Below are 19,478 nucleotides of genomic sequence, written 5' to 3' on the forward strand. Positions count from 1 at the left end.
ATACAATTGTAGAATTGTGGGGAGAAAAATAATTTATTTCTCACTGAACATCAAAATCACAAAATTACATATTAAAAATACACTAGTTGCAGCATTTAAAATTTTTATTAATTAAAATATGCTTTGATGTTTTGATTAAAAAGGCACTGGTGAACTTCAACATTTCAACAAGCCAAGAGAGGGGCGACCTTTTGAGATAACTGCTTAAGCAGCATACAAGGGACAACAAAACAATAGTGTTTCTCTAACAAAGAAAATGAGAATACCTTTCTAATTAAAATACATTCAATCTTGCTCTCCCAAAAAAAGAAATAAACAGCTTCATTAAATTATTTGGAGAGAAAAAAAAAATAGTATTACTTGTACATTTTCTGACAACCTTGATTTTGATGAACAAACTGAATGCTGTCATAAGGCACAATTTCCTAGCTTCCCTATTTTCATTCATTTTCCATAGAACTTTTTATTTAGGAGGAAGATGAGCAAGTTCACGTTTACTTTAGCTTTGTCGAACATCTTCATAACAGCCACGCCTTCGTATTGTAGCTGCAGAAGGTCCTAGAGGCCGAATGACACCACAAAACAGAAATGACTGCATTAAAATACATAAAATGCAGATTCTTCCTCACACTATGCAAAGAACAACAAAAGTCATTGTGTGTGGTGGGAATATGACATCAATTACCTGGAAATGAAGCTGAACTTTTTCCATCTCCACACCCATAAACTTGGCTTTCACCTCAAAATTCCCAACTTCCTCAGTTGGTAAAATTTCAAACGTGACATTTTTGAACCTGGCACACAAAAGACAACAGATTAAAAAAGAATTGCAGGTAACGACTAATCTGCCATCTAGTGGTCTCTATGTCAATGGCATTGATAGTTGCATTATTTGTATTAATAAATAATTTTCAGCTAATTTATGTAACCTTGGATAATTACCCACAGTGCATTGGAAATCATTAAACGACTCCACTCACTGGTTGATCAGAAGCCCTTCGATCTCCAGAATGACTCCTTTCTCATGTAGCCTTGCGCCGGTGTACTTCAAGGATTGTGGCTTCCCTTTTTTGCTGCCCTTTTCGTCTTTGTCCACTTTGATGGATCTGCGTGAATTCCTAGCCACAGCCCACAGTGAAGCATGAGCAGTGTAACCCACCACAACCGTGCAGGACATACATGCAGATCGTCACACTCACTTGCGGTTCAGGTTGTCCAGGCATGTCTTGATGTAGGTGTCATAATAATTCATCTGCTCCTGGTAGAAGGTTGTTTTCGAATTGAGCGCCACGAGCGTCTGCTGGAGCTTACCGAGATCGGCCTTCCTCCTTTGTCGGTAGCGTCTTTGGCAGCATATATCCTGACAATCACAATTAGGTAGACAAGTTGAAAGGCCAAGTAACACTTGAGTGACTACAGCCTATGCTTACGCACCTTAGCAATGTCACTGATGATGTCTTGATATTTATTTGTGTCAGTGACAAGGTTGGCCTGCTCCAAGTTACGAAGATTCCGCAGGATCTTGCGCTTCTTCTGCTCAAGGGGGAGCTGGCTGTCCTCCAGGAGGGCAGGGCTGCTCTTTAGACCGTCGGGGGTCTGAGCGTCCTGGACCACCCGCCACACAGCTATCTTGGCATGCTCCGACTCCTGTGGATACAAAGTTCAAACATTACAGTATTAAAAAAAAAAAAAAACAGATGGGCAGACAAACAAAAATAATAGCACAAAAATAACATTTAGCAAAGTACGAAAATGTCACCTGAGGCACTGTGGCTGGGGTCTCTAAAATTTCAGACAATGTCTCTCCGGGTTGAATTCGGATCACATCTACTATTAGTTTCTTTGTCCTACAAAGACAAAAGCAGAGAATTATAACGTGCAAAAAAAAGCACATGCTTGAGGAAGCCAACAAATAATTTTTATACATATTAATTTGCCTTTTATAAGGTGTATGGTATTGTAGGATACTGAAATTCGTAGATGAAATACAATGTTTTTGAGTCCCTTGAAAAAGACTTGTGTGGAAAAAAAGTGTCAACCACTACATATGGATGCCACATATGGAAGCATACGTCTCAAGGTTGGGATGAAATCATCTTTCTAATTCAGCACGTTACACACAGAAGGATGCATGTTCATAGGGAAGATAACTGCCGCTGGCAAGCGTCTTCCTGTTTGGACAGGAAATGATTCAAGTGCAGGAAAGACAAAGTTGGGTCACGAGGCGATAACAGGACAGGGGCGGGGAAATAAATAAATAAATAAATAAAAATTCTGTATATGCGGAATAAGGGTCAAAGATAGCACAACACTACGTTGTAGCTTCATTCTGTCCATGGAGTATCAAAAGAGTCATCTAGAGCCACAGTTTCAGGCACACAAGTATTGGGACACTTGGCCAGTAAGGGTACAAAGAAGAACAAATGAAAGGAAATATGGGCTTGGTCCCTGCTTTCAGTTTTAACAGCCTTCAGTCTTCTTTGAAGGCTTTCTACAAGATGTTGGCGTGAGTGCGTATGTGGCTCTCAAGTTGTTCTGTGACATCATCATTCTACTACATGCTTTTCTTTGTGCAATGGCAAATAGTCATACTTGAACAGAAAAGGATTTGCCTCACCCCAAAAATCAACCCACAAAGAGCAAAAAAAAAAAAACTCACTTTGTCATAAGAGTCTTCAAGTCTTTGTCATCCCCTTCAAGTAGCTCAAACTTGCTGGTCAGGGTGAGGGAGATCTCGGTCTTGGCCAGCTGGTTGAGGACACTATCCCTGTTGGTGTCATTGCTATGAACGGCTCCCTCACCTCATTTGAACAAGAACATGGAAAATAATTGACATTGATATCTTTTAAAAGGAACCAAATGTATAGCATAAACATGGGCGGTACCAAGTAATGTCTCAACGTCAGGGACATCTCCCAAATCCTGCAGGAGCTCATGCAACAGGTCGTTGAGGTCTGGTGAGATGGCGTCCAGATGTTCCAAGAGGAGCTGCGATGATACAGATGTGAAAATGAGTTTAAGATCTCGACGCCAACAAAACGTCAACCTCAGTTTGACTTACTGAGTGCGTATTGATTATCTCCTCTATTGAGATATAGATAACAGGCTTGCTCAGGGTCACCATGTCTGAGTATTCATCAATGTTGAACTTCTCCTCGGGTTCGGGGACATCGCAGGCCGACTGGAAAAACACCCTTAACGGAATTCAGAAATTATTTTATTTTAAGAACAGATAAGGAGGATACATGTTGTGGATGCAAAATTGGTGCCAATCTGCCCAGATGAGTTCAGCATTAGCTAATTGCGCATCCTCACCGGAACTTCTCGTATGTCTGCGAGATGAAGTCGTTCATAGGAGTCATGTGCGCATTCTCGCCCTCAAACAGCTTGTTGGCGGCCGCATGCTGGAGCATCTTGGCCACAGATCCCAGGTTGCGTCGCTGATCCACATGGAGCTGCCCTCCCGCCGACAGGTCAATAATGTCGAATCCATCGGGAGCTACGATGGCAGGATTCATGTAACGGTAGTAAAGCAAGTTGCCAACTACCTGCAATGGAAAAGAAAGGCGACGTCACAGAAGTAACGTTTCACAGGAAATAAAGTGCACAACCTACCTTTAGCAGCTCATCTTCTGATGCATCCGGAAACTTTTCGTGGAGGCAGTTCCTCAGAACCTTGGCGACGTATCGCATGCCATAACTGCACGCAAAACAACAAGCGATGATGAGGACTCAAAATTGTCCGCAGAAATAGAAATATTACAAATGGGTATCAATGAACTTGACAATGTTCTACCAAGGCCGTTTAAACATCAGCACCATCTAGTGGTACACTTGGACCTGTGTTTAGTACCGTACTTTGTACTGAAGGCAAAAAAGAAATAAAGTGTTTTCTGAATATTCGTAAGATTACTTCTCTCATATGAACATGAGAAAGTGAATAATCGACAATACCGTAACATGTACCTATTACTGTGTCCAAAGAATAAAGTGGGCAACAATAATAAACAGATAACATTCATCCAACAATGTAGTAACTGCAAAGGTTGTTTTGGCAAGTGAACATTGTCACGGAGGGCACAGACTGGACATTTCCCCGTGTCCAAACTTACGGAATATTATCCAGAGAGGACACAATGGAGTTGAGGACTTTATCTGTTGCAGAGCGAAGTGCCAGACTGGAAGCCTCCAGCCTTTTGCGGACTTCCTCATGTGACATGGCCTGCTCCGGAGTCACTTCATAAGGCAATTTACTGAGACACAACAACATCAATACAGGCAGCAGTTAACATTTTATTGCATATTATGTTGTTTTGAATGGCTATCTGGTTTGTTCATGGACATCTGGCTAATCAGGGAAACTAATTTGCTTTCAATGATACAAGTTGGCAGTGCTTTCAACCAAAACGGTATGAAAGAGGCAAATTCCTGAAGGCCCATCGAATATTTCATATTTTGAGCAGACCCAGTATATTTCTGATTGATCCCATCAAAGCCATTCTGGGATAAATTTAGAATGTTGTTACCTGGCTTCTCCAGTGGCCGTCTCCAGCTGGTTGACCCAAGCTTTGTAAACATCTACCGGGTTGGTGTTGATGCCGAGATTTTTGTCATCAATGATGTCTTTGACCACAGGAGCCAAAAGCTGCCGCAGAGAGTTGTGGCCCCGTGCTCCTCGGTTGAAGCTCACCACCATCTTGATGACTGTGGGATTTCCTGTCACAATGTCCTGAATTTGGTCAACCTTCGACCTGCGACACAGCAAGAAGAAAATCACAGTGGACCTGAACCATCTCTCAAGGCAACGACCTGAATTCAAAAGCGACTATCACTTGAGTTGATACCCGATTTCTTCTTCAAGAGCAGTTTTGAAGAGTTTAAGCAGCAAATATTCTTCTCGCTGGTTGGAGGCATAGTTGTACAAGGTGAAGATGACAGTGTCCATAAACTTTGTAGACTTGTTTTGGGGCATTTGGAAGATGAGCTTAGCCAAGTAGGACGGATTGGTCTGCAAGAAAAATAAAAAGCAGAGACGTCGGACACGGTTGTCGTGTTTGGAGAATTGAGACGATGCTCAAATAAGAAAAGGTCGACCCGTTACCTGAAGGAGGTAAAAAAGATGTTGATAGGCCTCCAGTTTCTTCCGTTTTCCTTTACTTAGGCCTTTTATTCCCAGTTTGTCTGCTGTGGCCAGGTCATCATTACTTGCTTGATTTTTCATATTCTTCATTGTCTTATTATGAGTCACGACATCCTTTCAGCAGAAACGGAGACACGGTTGGTGAACGATCCACATAGGCCAAACCTGCACATACGTATAGAAGAGAGCTTTTGCCACCTGCAGCGTGATTCTGTTCTTCACCAGCAGTCCAATCTTGATGTCCATCAGGTTCAAATCTTGCTCCATCTGCTGGTTTGAGCGAATCCTGGTGACCACTTCCTCCTTGAGCCGCGTCACTTCCTGTTCCTCCTGCAAATCCAAAGCGCTCTGCTGGAGCAAGTGGACAAACTTGCGCACGACTGATAGAGGCGGGTCTGTTCCCCCGGCTGTATTATTGTAAACAAGAGGGAGAGAAAGAAAAGCAATGAAATATCATAATATACAATATGTCAATATATATATATATATATATATATATATATATATATATATATATATAATAATAATACCCAAAACGTAAATGTCTATTGAATGAGATATTATGTCACTTACTCAGGGTTCTATAGTCATTTCTTGCTTTATTGGCCTTTACAAAAGCCTGGATGGTGACAACTTCCTTCTCCTATTTGCAAAAATATCAGTTAATGCCTTGCGTAATCAAACCAAAACCATGTTGGAGTGTTACTCACGTGATCTTTAAAGTATTGCAAACGCTCATTGTATGCACGCTTGGCTTTCCACATTTTAACAAATGACTGAATCTAGAAGCAATCAAAAACAATAGTGTTTTCAAATGGATTACAGTGGAACGTAACTTTTACGACAAACCGGAATCAACACCTCACCTTGACAATTGAGCTAACATTTCGATGAAGCATTTTTATTCTGTTCCTGTATATTTTCCTCTGTTTGTAACCTCTCCAGCATGCCTGGAAAAAAACCCAAAAAGGATTTGAACTAAAAATCAATATAAATGAAAATTAATTGCAGAGAGGGGAGGGGGGAGGACCTGCAGTCGAATGATGTGCGGTTCTTGTTGCCGCAGGTACTCCATCCTCTGAGCATGCCTTTGCCTCACCAGAAAACCTCGCATCCTCGCCTGCAGCTGCGCTACCAAGCATTGGTTGGCCAACCACAATTGTTCCCGGTTATATTCTGCAGTCACACAACTGACGACACTCTAAACGGGATAAACGACCATCAATATTGAATCAATCATTATCAGATGTGATGTACTGAAGGGTGGCGGGGTACCTGAATTTCCTCTTTACTGAGGTGGCCACTATTATGTTCAAAGTTTTCGGGCTCCTCCCAGGCACCGTGTCCAGTCTCCAGATTATAATAGTAATCATATCCGTCATTTACGCAATGTTTCACCCACACACTATCGATGCCACCTAAAAGAATTTGGAGAATTTAGTCACTCTTCGACCAAAGTTTGGTGAGTGGAACTACCTTCAGGTGTAATCGTTTGTTGCGTTTGCGCCAGTTCGGCCTGGCACGTTTCAGCACATTCTGCGAGCACGTCTCTCAGCCTTGCATTTGGGGATTGCAGAGCCAGCAGTGTATTCTGGGAATCGCCCTCTGCCACCATCTTGTTAATGTCAGCTACTGCTTCAGCCACTGTCAAAAGAAAGGATGACTGAGCCAAAGAAGTGTACGAAGTGGCAAATATGGCATCAGTCAAGTAACAGTGGGAGTAAACATTTATAGAATGGTGATTTGATACTCTGCGGGTTGGAAGTTGAAAAAGGACAGAACATCACAATGATGCTCACTAATCATCAAATCAACCAGTCAGAAAATCCATGCGTATAAAACTGGCTTAAAAAAAATTAAAAAATGCAAAACATAACATCCATAGAGCCAAAGTAAAAAAAATTGTGCACTGACTTGTGAGAGCTTCTTCTGCATCTTGGTTGGCTGCATGTATGACCTCTTGGATTTGGTCAAGCCACAGCACAGCGGATTCATCTCCCGAGGTCTGCAATTGAACAAAATGAGTTGCCACATTTTCAGACAAGTATGATCAAAGTATATTATTAACCACTGTTAGTGGATATTTAAAATCGATATACAGGAATTGTACAACCATTTAATTAACTTGATTCTTCATCCACAACAACACAGATCAATTTAAGATGGCTAGCCGAAACTTTCCCGTTATGATAACGTAAATTTAATGCCGCTCCATCTCCACTATCTCTGTAACAAGACTATAACAAATGTATCTTTCGCCTAACTTTGAAGGCTAATTTTAGTCAACTCTGGAGAGGGTTAAGGCAATCCCTGACCACTGGCAGGAAGGAAATCGTCATTAGGTTGGGTCCTAAAATAACCCTCTGCAGTGGCTGAAATTTCCCAGACTGTTTTTCTTGTGGAGTAGATTATATCTCAATTTATTTAACTATCAACAGAATACAAAAATAGCTAATTACTTTACATACTTGTAGCGGAGCAAACAGAATAATGAATGATTGCATAACTTTACAGGAGGATGACCCATATGTCGCAACACAATATTCAGCAATGACCTTCAATTGCTAAATCTGGCATTACTATAAAATAAACGCTTAACAACTATTTGATGACACTTTTGAATATCACAGCAAATTCTAAACCACGTTCTTTGTATCCTCCCACTTCAGTGAGTCAGTGGGCAGTGACTGATGCAGGCAACGGGGAATTTTGTTTTCAAGGCTAGACAGGAAACGTGCATGCAGGAGCGCACAAACAGGCAAGCTTTCCTTGTCCTTTGAGCTAGCAAAGTTTGAGTACGCATCGTCGGCAGTTGTAGCGCTGCTGCGATGCCCGAAACAAAATTCATAGGCGGATAACTGCTATTCGTGCTAAAATAAATACTAAAACCCAACGAAATTGAATTTTTCTGTATTCGGTAGACATGGCAGACATTTTAGCCGGACTTCTCATTTGTCTAATGGCTGTGCAGACTATCCAGGCTGATGGTAAGTGACTTTCATCATCTATTTCCCCTGTTAAATTTGATTTCTTCGTGTCAATCCTGAACTGCAATTATATCAACTAAATGGTTTAAGACAAGAGCTTCTGGTCATTTTGTTATTATCCCTTGAGAACTATAAATCTGGTTTAAAAAAAAGTTACATCCCTCAATAAAACATACATTTTGTCCCCATATAGGCAATAAAACTCGGACTGCAAACAGTACACAATCTGAAGTGTCTCCAAAATCTTTCAAGGGCAAGATATATCAACACAACTGGACAAAGCAGCTGTCAGCCGATCTTCATGACATTGGAGACCCGTGGCTGGATGTGGACCCAGACGCCGCGGCGACAACCTACGCCACGGGGCTCTTAAGCACCTGGATCCTTCCTTTATCGTACATCTTGGCTATGATTGTGGGCATTCCCTCCAATGCCTACATTCTGGCCTTCCTCAGACTGAGACTTCGAGCAAAGTCCTTGTCCACAGTTGTCCTTTATCTGAATCTGGCCTTGTCAGACCTGCTGCTTCTGTTTTCCCTGGCATTGCGCGTCCACTACCACTTCAGTGGAAACAACTGGGTATTTGGAGAATTCTCCTGCCGGCTGATGACGGCCTTGTTTTATGGCAACGTCTACTGCGCAGCGCAGACGATAGCGTGCATCAGTCTGAAGCGCTACCTGGCTGTGGTTAAGCCCTTCCTGTACAGAAGGCTGGCCAAGACCGCGCTAGCAGTCTGGGCATGCTTCATCGTGTGGTTCCTATTTGCGGCGACTATTATACCAGAGCTACTCGTCAGGCAAAGCTATTGGCTCGCCGAGCTGGAAGTCACCACCTGCCACGATGTGCTTCCCCTTGACCAAAAATCACATTCACTGCTTGTGCCCTACAGACTGACACTGGTTTTCCTGGGCTTTGTAGTCCCCTTTATGATTTCCATCTATGCACACGTGTCAGTGGTACACCATCTTGGACAATCGGGGTGTAACTGGAGACCGTTTATCAAGATCAGTACTGTGGTTTTCATCATCTTTGTGGTGTGTTTCTTGCCCAGCGGGATCTTGCACATTGCACACTACGCACGTCTGTTTTCCAGCGGGGATGACAAACTGTACGGATACTACAGATGTGCTGTGTGTCTCTGCTGCTTCCACAGTTGTTTGGATCCCTTCCTGTGTTTGCTCATTTCTAAATCGGCTGCACCAGAGATACAATTCCTCTCCATCCGCAGGATCCCAGAGAGGCTGGCTGTTAGGATATGCGAGTAGCGAAATGGCACCGCTTTAGAAGACTATTGTTGGGACACAGCAGGGAAACACAATCTCGGAAACATCCGTAAAAAAAAGTTTCTTATGTACACATCGACTGTATGTGCAGCACTAGGACAGGAATGTTGCAATTCTGTTGATTTTGTGACATAATCGAACAAAAATGATGAATCGGTCGACATCAGAAATGCAAAATATTACTCTGTTTAAAAAATAAAATACATATCCTAAATATACTTGTAGTGTGTCACAGATTTAAAGATTTCACAATTGATAAACTAAACGATGGGAAGTTTATTTTGCGGTGTGGCAATGAAACTAGCTGATTTGGGTTCGATCGTCTTCATTATTAAAAGGCAATTGTCGTGGGTGACAATGTTATTGATGAAAACATTATGGATTTTATGTAATAGAATTGTGTAATTGGGAGTTAAGAAAACTTTTATAGAAACTCTACCATCCATTTGAGAACAAAATCAAAAATGTCAAACCTAAACTAGGAGATATTTGATTTGCCCATGATGAGAGCCGCTCCAATTTATGACCTGACACGTTTCTGAGGTTGAAAAACAACTATGAATCTGTTGTTAGAAGCACAAATTTATACATACACATTTAAAAAGCATCGTACCTGGCAGAGGCATTGTTTGGTACAGAGTAGAACATCGTGGTAGTGTTTGGCTGCGACGGGGTTCACCGCTGTCAACTTGGCAGTAGGGAGGAGCAAGGCTGCAAGTGTCTGCTGATGATCACCAGAGTTCAATGCCTCATTGATCTCTGCTATTGCTATGATTCCTAGAAGAAGTATAGCGGGATACCATTTTTTTTGTTTATTTAATTATGAATAAATAAATAGAAATCGACGATATTTACGACTACTAACTGCAACATACAAATTGGTGCTACAATCAGAAACTTGTGCGACGTTCTTACGTTCGTGCTCTTCAGCGACCTGAACGTTGACAGCGTCAATGCATTTTTGAACATCATTCCAAGTGAGGAACTCTTGGCCAGTCGCAAGAGACTCCACCCGCTGCTCGGTTAGGGTGTCAGCATACCTGACCAAAGACCATTGTAATATTTTAACACAATTTCATCAAACCTACCAAGAACTTAAGATGATCTGCTACAGTGCCATTTATTATATGGCGGCCATTTACTGTTACTTGTCATTATTCTAACTACCAAAAGTCCAACAGTTGACATACCTAATTAGGTTGTCTTGGTCCATGTTTGTGAAACCCAGAGGTGAGTCTGTTAGCTGCTCGATGACAGCCTGTGAATCTTTGGTGTCCAGAACCTCATTGAGCACAGCTACAGCTGACAGCATTTCCACAGCCACGCTCAATTCCTCATGGCTCAGGCCAGACTGAATGCAACACAAATTTTGGACTCATGACACCACTGCATATCTCATAGAGAGAAACATAATACGAGTAAGAATGATGCCAGGTCGTACCTTCCCACTTTGCAGTTGCAAACTAAAAAGCTCATTCTGATAGAGCGTGGCAGCTGTCGAGTAGACAATAGACAGTTGAGCCTCGGGGTTCATGAGCTCCTCGGCCGTCGCCGCTGCGTCGCCAAGACGAATGGCAGTGTTGATGGCTGAAACTGCCTCAAGTTCTGCTCGGAAAAACAATGAGATGAAATGATGGGAATTGAACATACTTCTTCAGAAAGAGGTGAAAATTAGGAGCATGTAATTGTGCTTACTTCGTCTTTCAGCCTCTGCAAAGTCATTGCAAGAGGTGACAACTCTTTGAATCTCATTCTTATCCACCAGAACTCCTTTGTCTTCATCCTGCGGTTAAAAAAAATGCTTGAAGTTGATAATATGAAACTTATAGCAACATGACATACCCTTCATATCAGTATTTATCAGTGTGTATGGACTAAACATTTACATACTATATACGAGGTTGCATACTAGGTGGCAAAGGCCATAAAAAGTCAACATTGGGTTACCTTGGATTTGTGCAGACAATAGGTGGTAAATTGCTCCAGGTACCAGCCATGGTTCACATTCTGCACACCACGCAGGGACAGCGCTGGAAGCCTGAGTGCAGCCAAAAGAGAAGCTTCATCCTGGGTGCGCACTGCATGATTCACCTGCCTTACTGCTGCTTGGACTGCAAACAGAAAAAAACAACAGAAGCGGGTCATTCTATCGTCCAGCAACGTTGACGATGATGGAGGAAGGTTAGTCCTTACTGTTGACAAAGTCTATGCAGCTCTGGATCTCCTGCTGTGTCAGCAGCTCCTCATAAACATCTCGTTCCTGACTGCGTAATGTGGAGTACTAGGAAAAATAGAACATTATTCATGTAGCTTAGAGTGGCATGTTTGTTTAACAAAAGTTTCAAGTGATGTTTGCGGTGCAAGTGTTAGCGTTTGGTGAAGTACAGCTGACACTGCAGCAGCTGGAATGTTCTGGCAAGGCTCGGCACGAGTCATTGCGGGCAAGCGTTTTCAGTGGAGTCCATTAGACACTGCAATTGGAACCATCTGCTCAGGCAACAACTTTAAAGGACTGATGCCTAAACTCTCAAACAGAGTAAGCCAAATCAAATGACACGACCGATACTTTCAACAAACGTTTCATTTTAACAGCTGGATGCGTGTCCACCAAATCAGGGGGATGGAGTAACTTTATAGAACTCTTACACTCGCCGAGGACCGATCTTGTTTACTGGTCTTGGCCTGGCTCAACGTGTCCTGGTAGTCTTGTGCCATGGCTTCCTGGGTGTTCCTCAGCACAGCGTTTGGATTTGTCAGGGCTGACATGGTCACAGATGCCTGCCCCCTGTCTATTGCCTCATTGATTGCAAATACAGCCGCGTGCACTAAGGGCAAGAGCAACACAACAATATTCAGTGCTGCAGTGATTTCAAAAAAAAAAAAAAAGTCCACCTTCTGAAATGTAGATAGGAGGTTAAATGACTTACATGCTGCTTCATCCACTGAGAGCTCATTGGCCAGGATTCCTCCAATTTTACTAAAAGCTGGCATTTGAATACCATACTTGTCCAGTTCACTCCTCATGTTATTGATCTCTTCCTCTGGGATACACACACAGCACACAAAATATAGCACAACAGCAAGACTATGACTGGCGTTAAAAACAAGCAATAGATCAAGTCTTTTTTTTTTTTTTTATGTTGTTACCTGTAAAGGCCACCTTCCCTAATAGGTCCTGGATCTGGGGTGCAATGCCTAGTTTGTACAAGTACAAGCTGAAAAAAACAACAGTGTGCCTAAGATTAGCAATAAAACTTGAGCAAGCACTCAAAGCCTGACAATCCGCAGCTACAAACAGCAACTGCAAGATTTGCCCGAATTTTCTTGAATAACAGAGATTAAGCCCGGCTTTTCTTTTTTTTTTTGCAATTCCCACCAATAACACATCAACACCACAGGGAGGTAGTGTTGGCTCAGGATTCAAAACTGAATTGACACCAGCCACATGAGCCTGTCCTCTCGTCTACTGGTCAATTATTTCAACAGGTAGTTGCTTGGAGACGTCATCAAACTTTCATCAGTCTGCAGGTATCTGATAAGTCATAATGAATTATAGATAGTAAAGATAGAGCTGCCATTAGGGCAACTCAAAAAATAGCTGCAGAGGCAGATTAGTTGGTCACTGAGTGTGTGCAAACATGAAACGGCCTCGGTTTCATTCATTCTGAGAGACAAACACAGAAACAGCTGACCAACAATAACAACACTGACTGGGGAGATTTTAACGTCATGAGCTGATCAATTGCTTGCCTCAAAAGATGACTCCATGTATTTTTTTTCCCCCCCGGCATCTATCTGTCCTATTATAAATCTTTTCCATCCATATTATATTGCTGTTGTTTGACATTTTTTCCACTATACTATGTGCCTACAACAACATCTGCTGCTTTGACTCCATGTGCGTACATTTGCGCACAGGGGCAGCCGCGTGGGTCTCCTGCTGGACTCGCAGGAAGGAAGAAGTCATGTGTGCCGGAGTTGGGAAGGAAACCAACTCTCAAGGGACCTGACACAACACAACAACAGAGAAACAATCCAAGCAGCTCGCGTAATCTCTCCCTAAATCGCTCTTGTTGACCAGACGGTCAGGCGGAGAAAATTTGTTCATTCAAGTCACGAATCTGGAGATGATCAATATATCAGTTGTGACGAAGTAGGGCTATTGACGGGCATATGAGGTGTTATGTATGAAGTACTGCCGTAGTTTGAGAATCTAATAAAGCAGTTAAAATACAACAACTGTACACAAGGAATTCTTCTTACCTTAGTGCATGTATGCAGTATACCACCTTGGGCATGTTTTTGCGATCGTACACATCTGTCGTTTCTGGGTAGAATATCTGGACAAAACAAGAATTACGTGCATTATTGTTATTTTAAAATTTGTTTCACTATCCTGCAGCAACCAAACATTTATTTATTATTTGGCTTTGAGGCACTAATTACCAAAGTAAATAATTATTAGGAGCTCATTCTCTTAAAATACGAGTGACCCAACATCACATTGCTACACTCATTATGGACTTTGTTTGTTTATTATTTGTCTTTGAGCCACTAATTATCGAAGTAAACAATTATTAGGATCTCATTCGCTTAAAATATGAGTGACCCAACATCACATGGCGCTGCACGGATCAGGGACTTTTCCATCCTGTCATGGCGATTACCCGCTAGTCACCTCATCCCCATTTATTCAACTACAAAACACTCAACTGGTCATAACAAACATAAAGCTGTGACGGCTTAAGTCAGGCGGAACCATTGTCTATACTGGACACGCATATGAGTGATTGCGAGACAAGACAGCAACCGTTGAGCTTTGCACACTCCTTACCTTAGGTAGACCCACCGACTCCATGGCCCTGAGCCACTGGACTGTGTTGTCAGTGTGCCTGAAGTGCAGTCCTTTACTCTAAAAGACAAAAAAAGAAGATGGACCTTCTAAATTGGCTGAAATGGAATTCCTAAAAGTGACGTAGGTGGTCAAGTATTCGACAAAAGTGGCAGAGCCAACATCAAAAACAAACCTACCTTGTACCGAGATTGATCCCTGTCGTAGATTCTTTTTACGGTCACCATTTTGGGGGCAAAGAAGTTGGCAAGTTTGCCAAGGTAGACACCATTCCTCAGGCCCTCCTCCAGTTCTGTGGTGTTGGGCAGCTCTTCTTCCAGGCAGGCTTCCATCCATCTAACAACAAATTGCAAATAGGAAGATCCTTCTCTATAGTGTTCTAAATGTTCATTAATTTAGCCAAACTGTGATAAAAGCCAAGTGTTTACAAACATTCGGATAACTTACACATGCTTAAAATCCAAAATGATAAAACATTCAGTTCAGTATTGCTGGAGCGGTAATCTATCCAATATGGAGGCAAGAGTTATTGCTGAATTGAAAGGTTGCGTCATTTCTTGGGATCCTCCCCATGTTTCCAACCGTGGTCCCCACCCGAGGAGAAATATCGAAGGAAGAGATTTGTGAACTGTGTTTAACCCGAGATGTGAACAGCAGCTTTTGCCTGGCGCTGGGGACTATTTTCTTCTAAAGAGTTTGGTCAATGATTTGTCAGGTTGTGAATTATGTTGGTTCGAGAATCTGTTACACATTATCAGGCAGGCTTGGAGTGACGCCATATTTAAAGTTGGAGCGCCACCCCTGCCCTAAATGTTTCTCTGCTGCGAGAAACATTTAGTTGTGAGCATTTTCTAGCCCCATCACAACAACAGAAGAATAGTCAGTCATCTCCACTTGATCCGAGACAATGTTTCTACGCAGACACAAATATGTGGAATCATAAAAAGAAAAATGAGACACTTGTGATTTCTGGGGGCAAATTGTTTGGCGGCAAAACAGTCAAAAAGGGACATCCTGCTTGTGAGACATCACTTCCTGTATTTAGAACAATACAGAGGAGCATGTCTCCTGAGGAGGACGGACTCGATGTAAGTTTACAGCTATCAGACAAGATCTTCCTGTCATTGTCCAATCTGTGGCCAACCAGGAGAAACCGAGCAACTGTGTTGCCACATGACTTTCCCTCTCAGCTTCAAAACCACAATTGATGACGCTGCACTGAAAACATGCTTTTCACACTTTTGCCATGGCTTAGTTGATTGTGTTATGAGATGTAGAAGAGAATCCGTGAGAGGATCCGTTTTGATGCAAAACAAACTTTGACAAATGTAAACAATCGGCGTTTTACTCTTGGGTAAAAGTTCAAAGTCTACCAGAAGAAGCTCATGTGCAAGTGAGTGGTGACCCAAAAAAAACAGGAATACCATTAACTGATATCCACCCAAAAAAAAAAAAAAAAAAAGCACAGTTTAATTAAGTTCAGTAAATTGTATTTTCAGTGATACTGTACACTAGACCGGAGATAAGTGGATTCAATCCTTGTTCAGAGAACATCGACGGCTGACCCCCGAGCGTAAAGCCCTAATCCCTTGCTCTCCCTGCTTCATTAGAAACCCTAATCCTAATCCAATTTGACACTTTTTCCAGAATAGAAGACCAAATGACAAGAGTATAGCAGAGGAAGTCAGAGTATGAAACTGTTGAGTTGGAAGGAAGCAGCTGTTTGGGTTAAGACCTCTCGGGACAGCGACGCAAGACTTCTACAATCTCGGTAATGAGATCTGTTCTCACTGCTTCGTCTAGCCTGCATAAATTGACCGTCTGATGACAAAGCAAATAATAAAGGCAAAGTCCAAGAGCATGTTCGACTGCTGAAACAAATGAATAATTGATGCGCCGTACAACGACAAACGTCAAGAATGGAAAGTTATTGCCCTGCAAAGGAGAGCGTTGAAAGGAAGTGGTTTGTCTCAGCACGTGTCACAGCCAATGTTCTTTCATTTTCACATCCGAAAACAGCCCGACACAATTGTAAACACGTTGCATATGTGAAGTGCTGGATTTGTTTTTTCTCATGGATCATTAAGAGGTTAGAGATTAAGTCAGAGGGATTGTTTCCACGAAGTCAGCAGAATTGATCTGCAGTTGCGTGTAATTGTCTCCTGCGCGTGCTAATTCGGTCTTTACCTGTTCTGACAGCTTCACGCAAGCATCACCAATTAAGCACTCGCAGTTTTCCTCAGCTCATGCTGTTGTTCTTCTTCAAACTTCATAACCATAACTAATTCAATTCTAAGTATTCTTTCGATAGAGAACCCTTTTCGCCTGATGGCTCCAAGAAAGCCTTGGGGCTCGTCTGGGGATGCGCTTTTGTTATTTTACCGTTTGGCCTCCTCCAGATGACACAGGTACTCGTAGGCGATGTTCTGCCGCCTCCTCTCATCCATCTCCTCCGCTGACAGTCTCTCATCGTCCTGAATGGCTGCAAAAATGAATTGCAAAGCTGTTACTGCTTATTTTTAAAAAACAAATCTGACTAATATTATGCTGATCCATAAATGTAGCTCATCAAATAAAACATCCAACTCATCATGTATATAGGTAGGAGGTAGTTTATATCATCATGACCCAAAATGAAAAACAGGTCAATATTGACAGAAGTGCTGCTGTCATGTGCATGTTTACTAAACATAAGCACAGTAAAATCCACTACTTGAAGCACCAAAGTGTAAATCTAGCCAAGTGACTTCTGCTGGGAGTTGACCTTTACCCGCATGTGTCTTACATCAGCCTAATCCAATCACTTCATTACTTCTGGTGGAGTGAAGGCCTATTCGTATGGCTTGACCAATACCAGAATTCTTGGACTCTAATTATATTCAGAATTTTCACATGAAAGATCAAGAACATTACATCACCGTGATTGGATCTGCTTTGAATGTTTTGGCAGCTCAGTGTAAAGGACACCTAATTTCACATGGGATGTATCGTCATACACGGGTTGTGTGCTCACCGCTGCCTGCCGCAAGAAAGGTGGTTAAACCAGTTGACTGATTAGCCTAAGCTCCAGAGAAGTCAAATTAACATGGATTCATTTAATGTTTACAGTAAAAACTAAAAGATTATTCTCTGAACTTGGGAGTTCGACTGGAAGTTTGACACTACTCCATCATGCTACAGACAGCAACACCCTTGATGTTAACAATCTCAGTCTTCCCATTCATTTCTTGTTATATCCGGATAAGAAGTTGTGCAAACCAGGGAGACCTTTCCCCACGTCACAGAAGTTTCATTTCCAGTTCTATGGTCATCGTATTTCTACTCTTGGTCATCGCTGCTCCCATAGATATGAAGAATAGAAAGATATGACACAGCGCTTTGAGTTGGGTGCCTATGACAATGCTAAGCTAGTGGGGGCATCATGGTGTCAGATGATTGCTGATGGCATAAAAAAACTAACTAAAAAGGATGCCTTCACATTTTGATGCATAGACACCAAATCTGTATAATCACTTCAAGGGACCTTGGAATAACCATCCATTACACAAACATTTTTTGTCTCTTTTTTACAAATGTTTTATATTAAGAATAGCATATGCTTTCATGTTGACAAAAAAGGAAATTAAACAAAACTCAGTTGAGAACGAGCCGAAGAATGTGCACTGCAATATAGTGAAGGGTGACTATTCCAAATTCAAACGGCAAGTTATCCGTTTCGCAGTAATCCCGCTGGAGTTTAACACGGGCTTTTTCTGCCACACCTTTTTGCACCGTATTTGAGTCTGCCACCTGTGCTTCAAAAGTTCATTGAGTTTACGTTTCCCGAGAGACGATGTTGCCTGAACTTCATATTGTACCACTTTTAGAGGTGTTGTCAGATATCCCACTGTACACATCAGGGGCCAATTGAGAAGTGCAAATGTTTATTGATTGCATTTATATTTATACATGGAAGACTGGTCCAAGTGAAGCTACTAATCACAAGACATAATGACTAATGTGCACACTTCCTGCACTTTTGTACTAAGTGTTATATATTTAACCCACAGGATGAGGTTTGCTGCCTTTGTGTGCACATCATCATGAGACTACAGTTATTGGCTCTATGGTGTTGACTCATGCTGTTTTTCAGTGCAGTGTCGCTCGCTAGTAGCACTGGGGGAAAAAAGGGGACTTTTTGAGATAGATGCGATAAAAAGGGTTGATTGTTACATTTGTTTTGAGGGGCATTTTCTTACTTCCAGGTGCAACATGAATGAACCTTTGGAGAGGTTTGGGCTAGCCTTGTGTTAAACTAACATTTGTTCTGTTTCCCTGCAGGGACACCTCCCCTGGCGTGTATGCAAAGCATCACCACTGAGATGATCACACGATTGATTGGTCTTATCTCTTAAAATGTGCTCTTTGACCTCATGTTTACCCCAGCAAGATAACTACAGTAAGACCCGACCCGACGCCGAGGCGTTGTCATGTGCTGATTTTAATTTGAAAACATCACCAACAAAGCAATGTAGAACAGTTAATGTTTAAACTATGAGAACCGACCTTCTGTGCAGAATGGCTGATATGGGTAATACATTGATGAAATACATTGAGGGGAAATCATTTAAATCAAAATTTAGTGCAGTCGCCGCAGCACTTGTAACCTTTGCGGTTTAGACAGCATATCCTGAGTATGCATGAAGCAACAGATAAATTCGTCTCACTTGAAACTTTCTGGATTGTTTTATAAGCGATATTTAATTTTTTTTATGGCCAAGACACACCTCCTGGGTGCAGAAGTCAGGTGCTGCTCAACCACCTGCTGCTCATCAAACATGTAGTCGACGTCGATCCCTCACCAAAGTTACAAAAAAAGTACTTTGAATACAAAGACCCACTTACTTCCATAGCGTGGCTTATGTCGAGAAACCGTCTCTTCATGATTCATCCTGCCTCGTTTCCCTCCAGCAGTAGTCAACGCGACTGAGCCGCCAACAACTTTTCTTAAGCAAACGACCAAACGCACGATGAGGCGTGCCAGAAAGAATTGAACTGAAATCAACCTAACCTAGAAGTACTTATGGGAAAAAAGGGGTAAAAAAAATAAAATAAAATCTAAGAATAGGCCCAAAAGTCGTTAGAACCTTCCCTTGTGACCACCAATCCCCATGGTGTGCGCTCTTTTATGTGACTCCTCCACAAAGTGGTTATGATGTTGAAAGTAACGTAAGGG

The 19,478-nt window shown here is 42.1% G+C and overlaps 2 protein-coding genes across 4 annotated transcripts; one reads left to right on the plus strand and one right to left on the minus strand.

The window, feature by feature from the left end:
* Positions 1-89: 89 nt before the first annotated feature.
* On the minus strand, positions 90-19,474 carry iqgap2 (IQ motif containing GTPase activating protein 2). 2 transcript variants are annotated; one of them, XM_037259912.1, is made up of 38 exons: positions 19,148-19,474; positions 16,646-16,745; positions 14,443-14,599; positions 14,246-14,323; positions 13,675-13,751; positions 12,559-12,626; positions 12,339-12,452; positions 12,058-12,236; positions 11,605-11,692; positions 11,359-11,522; positions 11,107-11,194; positions 10,853-11,016; positions 10,602-10,762; positions 10,327-10,451; positions 10,025-10,188; positions 7,055-7,145; positions 6,617-6,784; positions 6,416-6,558; positions 6,171-6,341; positions 6,007-6,090; positions 5,851-5,922; positions 5,714-5,783; positions 5,339-5,547; positions 5,102-5,254; positions 4,845-5,008; positions 4,527-4,751; positions 4,113-4,253; positions 3,616-3,700; positions 3,316-3,548; positions 3,062-3,194; positions 2,886-2,988; positions 2,660-2,801; positions 1,760-1,847; positions 1,435-1,647; positions 1,200-1,360; positions 981-1,118; positions 686-794; positions 90-558 (listed from the first exon to the last, which is right to left on the minus strand). In XM_037259912.1, the coding sequence occupies exons 1-38, from the start codon at positions 19,191-19,193 to the stop codon at positions 445-447; spliced, it is 4,983 nt and encodes a 1,660-aa protein (XP_037115807.1). In that variant the 5' UTR covers positions 19,194-19,474; the 3' UTR covers positions 90-444. The 2 variants fall into 2 exon arrangements, with proteins under 2 accessions (XP_037115807.1, XP_037115809.1); XM_037259914.1 differs by lacking the exons at positions 16,646-16,745; positions 19,148-19,474 and adding an exon at positions 14,711-14,824.
* Positions 7,741-9,629, plus strand: f2rl2 (coagulation factor II (thrombin) receptor-like 2). Of its 2 annotated transcripts, none has more exons than XM_037259957.1 (2): positions 7,741-8,127; positions 8,380-9,629. In XM_037259957.1, exons 1-2 carry the CDS (start codon positions 8,125-8,127, stop codon positions 9,391-9,393), a joined length of 1,017 nt encoding a protein of 338 aa, XP_037115852.1. In that variant the 5' UTR covers positions 7,741-8,124; the 3' UTR covers positions 9,394-9,629. The 2 variants fall into 2 exon arrangements, with proteins under 2 accessions (XP_037115852.1, XP_037115851.1); XM_037259956.1 differs by having other exon boundaries at positions 7,744-8,127; positions 8,321-9,629.
* Positions 19,475-19,478: the final 4 nt, after the last annotated feature.

The sequence above is a fragment of the Syngnathus acus genome, chromosome 9, assembly GCF_901709675.1.
Source record: "Syngnathus acus chromosome 9, fSynAcu1.2, whole genome shotgun sequence".
In the NCBI taxonomy this organism is placed as follows: domain Eukaryota; kingdom Metazoa; phylum Chordata; class Actinopteri; order Syngnathiformes; family Syngnathidae; genus Syngnathus; species Syngnathus acus.

Coding starts and splice junctions, on each gene's coding strand:
- f2rl2 (XM_037259956.1), top strand. CDS start 8,064: ATGGCAGACATTTTAGCCGGACTTCTCATTTGTCTAATGGCTGTGCAG. Junction 8,128..8,320: donor GCAGACTATCCAGGCTGATG/GTAAGTGACTTT, acceptor GTCCCCATATAG/GCAATAAAACTCGGACTGCA.
- iqgap2 (XM_037259912.1), bottom strand. CDS start 19,193: ATGAATCATGAAGAGACGGTTTCTCGACATAAGCCACGCTATGGAA. Junction 5,548..5,713: donor AAATGACTATAGAACCCTGA/GTAAGTGACATA, acceptor ACAATAATACAG/CCGGGGGAACAGACCCGCCT. Junction 2,989..3,061: donor AGATAATCAATACGCACTCA/GTAAGTCAAACT, acceptor GTATCATCGCAG/CTCCTCTTGGAACATCTGGA.